A 5,930-nucleotide genomic window follows, 5' to 3' on the forward strand; every position below is an offset into this window, starting at 1 on the left:
CGTGTATAAACATTTTCTTTCGTTTCCATTTTCGGTCTTATGGTACATCTCAGCGCTATTGTGGCTTGTACCGGTGGATTAAAATATTTGAAGTTGCCTTTTATCATCGAGTCGATTAACTCCACATCACGGTGTCATTATATTCCTCTATTGCGTTTCATGGTATATACCTGAATAAAATGCATGACTCTTTTAGTGATAACTTAGTCATCTGTGTTTTTTTACGAAAAGTAAATATAGAAACAATATTTATTACTTTTATTAAACAGTGATTGTATAACTACTAGCATTAATACTACAGTTACTGTCCAGGAAGTGGTGGTTTGTCCGCGAGGCTTGTTTGACGCCCACGTGTTAATGGCAAAGAGAACTTCCTTTTTACCGTAACCCGATTCCGCGTCGCCATACGTACCCGTCATCGCCTTCACCCAACGCCTCGCTCTCCGAAATCGCTCGTCACGTCCGGTAGCTTGACTAATGTGAGTCATATTGTCGCTTTATACAAGAGCATTGGTTAAAGGTTGAAGTTCATGAAAATGATCGTATTCCTGAATTGTCCGCCATTTACCAGATATTGATAATGTTAGCCGGTGATTCAGATTGGTGATTGGTAAGAGGGAAGACTGACGAAAGGAAGGATAGACCATAGAAACAGGTGGAGAAAGAGGAGGGGAATGCAATGGTGCCACATTTACGGGACTCATACCTCTGCTGGCAATAATATAGAGAGCAAACCATTCTAAATGCAGGTAAAGCAGCAAGAAGTTCTGTCCTGATCATTCTTTTTATATCTGCTTTACCTTCCATTTTTTTCGCTTCGCATGTTCTCAGACTAAATTATTCCTTTCTCTCCATCCTATCCTGCTACAAAAACGGGGTGGGGGGTAGGTATGGATATCCCCCTTTTCTTGGAGTTTCGTTCGTTTATATTCCTGGGGAGATTTGTAGGATGACAGGGAAGAAATATATATATATATATATATATATATATATATATATATATATATATATATATATATATATATATATAATTGAGTGTGTGTGTGTGTGTGGTAAATAGTAGAGTCACAGTTTATAAAACCTTTAGTTCCGTTACCATTCTATTATTCCGACAACCATAATCCTCCACATCAACAATTGTCTTCCTTCTTATATCGATATGTGCGCAAAGTAGATATGTTTAGATGCAATCCGGCGACCAACCGATACCCGCTTATCGGCCCTACTCCACCGAAAAAAAATCCGGTCCTTCGGGGAGGAAAGGATGCCGAAAGGGCCACGCCTGGGAAAGAAAACACTCACACACACACATATATACATATATACATACATACATATATAGGTAGATACATAGATAAGGATGGATGGATATTTATATATAGCATATACATATATAAACATATACATATATACATATTTATACATATTTACAATTTACATTTATACATACATACACAAACACACGCACGCACACGCACACACACACACACACACATATATATATATATATATATATATATATATATATATATATATATATATATATATGTATATACATATACATATATATATATATACATATATATAATATATATATAAATATATATGTGTGTGTGTATATGTATATATATACATATATATATACACTTATGTGTGTATAATATATCTATATACACACGTATGTGTGTGTATATATCTATATACACACTTATGTGTGTATATATATCTATATATGTTTATATATGCATATATCTATATATATATATACATACATATATATACATATATATACACGTATATACATGTATATACATGCAAATACACACACACACAAATGAATTTTAGATATCAAGACATATATCAATATGTTGTTGTTGTTTTTTTTAACCCTTTATAGCATGAACCGTAATGTGTTTCCTTTTTTCTGCAGTCATTTGTATAAATGCATCATGTATTTTAGATATGTAATAAGGTTTACAAACAGAATAATCATATAAAAAAACAGACATACATGATTAAAAAGAGAGTAAATAAAAAAAAGCAAATGTACAAACATGAAACAAAGGCCAACGAAGTCCCTCCATCGATACTGAAGACACCCCCGCCAGGTGAGGCCTCCGCCCCCCCCCCCCCTCTTCTTCAGTCTCCCCTGCAGCGCCTCCCGCCCCGTCGCATACCCTGACACCTGACTGACTCCTCTCCCGTGTATCCGAATTCAATAGAGAGACAGAAGAGGTTCGGGAAAGCGTAATGGCCTGAGTTTTGTCTCCGGGGTTGTTATGTTGTCCAATTACGCCAATGGAGCGAGGAAGAGATAATGGCTTTGTGGCGCGAAGGGTGATTGAGGCCGAGGGCTTGTAAGGGGTTGGAGGGCCTTTCTTTATTGTTTTAGGGATGTAAGGAAGTAGAGGAAGAAAGGTGGAGAATGGGAAATATAAGGAGGGTGAGATAGAGATAAGTGTGATTAATAGTAATGGAAGAGGTGAGAAAAACACATTGCTATAAAAAAATAGATAAATAATATTAATAATAATAATAATGATAATAATAATAAAACAATGTACCCCCATTTTAGATTCTACTTAAGTATACATGATTTGTTTTTATTATTTTCTACAATATATCCTCGCCCTCTTCTCAATACAACCTAGAATGCTGTAATTCCAAACCTATGGAAGTGTATCCGTGTAAAAAAAACTCCAGTCATCGAAAAGGCAGCCACCAAAGTCCCCTTCCTCGGCGACTGCGTGTGGGTGACGAGGCTGCCTTCGCCCTATCGTAGCAAGGTTACTCTTGACCAGTACTGGAGGGCGCGGCTCGACGCTTGCACTCGCTCGTGTGGTCGGAGTTCAACGCTCGTCAACTTTAAGAGGTACTAGGAAGGAACGTGATCTTGTATTTGAATTGAGGTTCAGATTTTAGATACATGTTTTTTTATTTTTTCACTTTTATATGGATAGGTATTAGTGTCTTACTTAAGTGCCATTTTTTCTTTGTTTAAGTTCCTCTATTGCTTTACCTATTTTTTTATTATAGATTCACTCGTTGGTTTATCATCACGATAGACTATAAATCATTAGTTATGATTCCCTGCTTTCCTTACTCGACCGCTCTCCGTCTCAAATCCTTAAGTCGACATTCATCATTCGCTTTTGACCCCCTCTGCGGTCCCCATCACCTCATTGCTTATTGCCAAGCCGCCATCTCTCATCAGTCACCACTTGACATCATTCACCAGTCACTCGTGGCTCGCTCGCCTGTCACCACTCATTTGCAGTCCGCTTTATCAATGTTCTCTACCCATTCTTCTTAAATCACCCACTTTCTTTACATCGCCTCTCATTGTAGTCTATAACTCAACACGATGACCACATCCGAGGAGCTCGAAGTCAGGCTTTCAGCGAAGGGAAGTCAAAGATGTTATTACCTACAGAGAAGCGCCGACCCCCTTCCTTATTAAGGATGCGAAAGATTTATAAGCCTTCAAGTGCTCGTCTCTCATCCCTTGACACCTTGTTACACTCGCTGATGCATGACACTCGAACATGCGAGCCGAGGGACCACGAGAGGGTCATGCAGTATAAGAATGCCGTCCTGTGCCATGCCATGTTTACCTACATTGGGTTCGGATAATTCTAGAAAAGACATACATTATAGCGTCAAATACGATTCCATATTACAAAAAGAAGAAGAAAGGAGTATTAATGTTAGCTAGACCAGTGTCAGTTAGTCAGTCAGTTGAAAACCCTTTTTCCCAACGGCAGTGAGTGATGGAAATAAGTAAGTGATGAGGGACTTGTCAGTAATGAGTAAGCTGTAACTTGTTTGTGAGAAGCAATGGTTCAATGATGAGTCTCGAGTGAGCGAGCAGGTGGTTTATACGTGAATGATAGGTCAGTCATAAATCATGACGCGAATGCATCATGCACTATTACGCCTCTATGTAGCGAGGCTGGATTAAGACACACATGAAAATCTTTCTGTATTTAATGAAAAGCATTATCAATATAAAGGAAATCAGGTTATAAGTTTGATTATCATATTTTTTCGTGAAGTTGATTCTTTATAGTTCATCAATCAACATAAATAACATGAATTAGCGTTGTCCCATTTACAGATGAAGCAGAAAGGCGACATCGGTGATGATTCTGATAAAGATACGGCAGGAGGACGAGAGAGAGGGTGAGTTATTGAACTTATTTCTTACCATCAAGACCGAGCGAGAGGGAGAGGGAGAGAGACAGAGAGACAGAGAGAGAGGGGAGAGAGAGAAAGAGGAGGAGGAGAGGGGGGAGAGAGGAAGGGAGATGGAGAGAGATGGAGAGAGAGAGAGGGGAGGGAGGGGAGAGGGAGAGAGAGGGAGAGAGAGGGGGAGAGAGAGGGAGAGAGAGAGAGAGGGAGAGAGAGAGAGAGAGAGGGGGGGAGAGAGGGAGGAGAGGAGGGAGAGAGAGGAGAGAGAGAGAGGAGAGAGAGAGAGAGAGAGAGGAGAGAGAGAGAGAGAGGAGAGAGAGAGAGAGAGAGGAGGGGGAGAGAGAGAGAGAGAGAGAGAGAGAGAAGGAGAGAGAGAGAGAGGAGAGAGAGAGAGAGAGAGAGAGAGAGAGAGAGAGAGAGGAGAGAGAGGAGAGGAGAGAGAGAGAGAGAGGAGAGAGGGAGAGAGAGAGAGGAGGGGAGAGAGAGAGAGAGGAGAGAGAGGAGAGAGAGGAGAGAGAGAGAGAGAGAGAGAGAGAGAGAGAGAGAGGAGAGAGAGAGGGGGGGAGGGAGAGAGAGAGGGGGGAGGGAGAGAGAGGAGAGAGAGAGAGAAAGAGAGAGAGGAGAGAGAGGAGGGAGAGGGGAGAGAGAGAGAGAGAGAGGAGAGAGAGAGAGAGATGGAGAGTGGAGAGTGGAGAGAGAGAGAGGAGAGAGAGAAGAGAAGAGAGAGAGAGAGAGAGAAAGGGAGAGAGGAGGAGAGAGGAGAGGAGAGAGAGAGAGAGAGAGAGAGAGAGAGAGAGAGAGAGAGAGAGAGAGAGAGCGAGGGAGAGAGGGAGAGGGGGGCAAGGGAGAGAGGGGGGGTAAGGGAGAGAGAGGGGGGCGAGGGAGAGAGGGCGAGGGTGAGGGAGAGGGAGAGAGAGAGGGCAAGTGAGAGAGAGAGGGGGCAAGTGAGAGAGAGAGGGGGCGAGTGAAAGAGAGAGGGCGAGAGAGAGAGAGAGAGAGAGAGAGAGAGAGAGAGAGAGAGAGAGAGAGAGAGAGAGAGAGAGAGAGAGAGAGAGAGAGCGAGGGCGAGAGAGAGAGGGCAAGGGCGAGGGAGAGAGAGATAGAGAGCGAGGGAGAGAGAGATAGAGAGCGAGCGTGAGAGATAGAGAGAGAGAGCGAACGAGAGAGAGAGAGGGAGAGAGATAGAGAGAAAGCGAGAGAGATTTATATCTCTTTTTATCACAACAGTTCAGAGAGAGAGAGACAGAGAGATAGAGAGGGAAAGAGCGAGAGGTAGAGAGCGAGCGACCGTGAGAGATGAGAGAGAGCGAGAGAAAGAGAGAGAGAAACTGATTTATATATCTTTTTATCACAACAGTTCAGGACAAATATTCTGTATAGTACTTCCAAACCATTTCTAAAAAGAAAACTACATTTTGAAAGGATATAGTAATCCCAACCCCCATAAAGAACACAAATTATTCATGCATTATTCCACTGAAAAATTAAGATAATTTCTTATTCATAGTTCTGTCAGCGGTACGAGTTAGGGGTAATATATCCCATCTAAAAATAGACAATCCAGTCTGACCATTTTTCCACCATATATGGATATGCTTACGGTGAACATAACCACCACCGTTATAGCATAGTTATCCCAAGGTGAGTCTGTAGGGCAGCCCTGCCTCTAAACCTCCCTTACCTGGTATTTACACCAGATGTGTTTCGGAGAACCTCAGCCATTTACATGTCTCAGTTGG

General features: G+C 41.8%; 1 protein-coding gene across 1 annotated transcript in view; it reads left to right on the forward strand.

Moving 5' to 3' along the window:
• The first annotated feature begins 3,417 nt into the window (after positions 1-3,417).
• LOC122267850 (acid-sensing ion channel 4-A) overlaps positions 3,418-5,930 on the forward strand; it is a 16,856-nt gene continuing 14,343 nt past the window's right edge. Inside the window, exon 1 of the mRNA XM_086555422.1 lies at positions 3,418-3,623. Coding sequence (XP_086411548.1) covers positions 3,418-3,623 — 206 coding nt within the window. The remainder of the gene's footprint in view (positions 3,624-5,930) is intronic.

This window comes from Penaeus japonicus, unplaced genomic scaffold (assembly GCF_977035675.1).
Source record: "Penaeus japonicus unplaced genomic scaffold, GWHDUDI00000001_assembly GWHDUDI00000031, whole genome shotgun sequence".
NCBI classification, from domain to species: domain Eukaryota; kingdom Metazoa; phylum Arthropoda; class Malacostraca; order Decapoda; family Penaeidae; genus Penaeus; species Penaeus japonicus.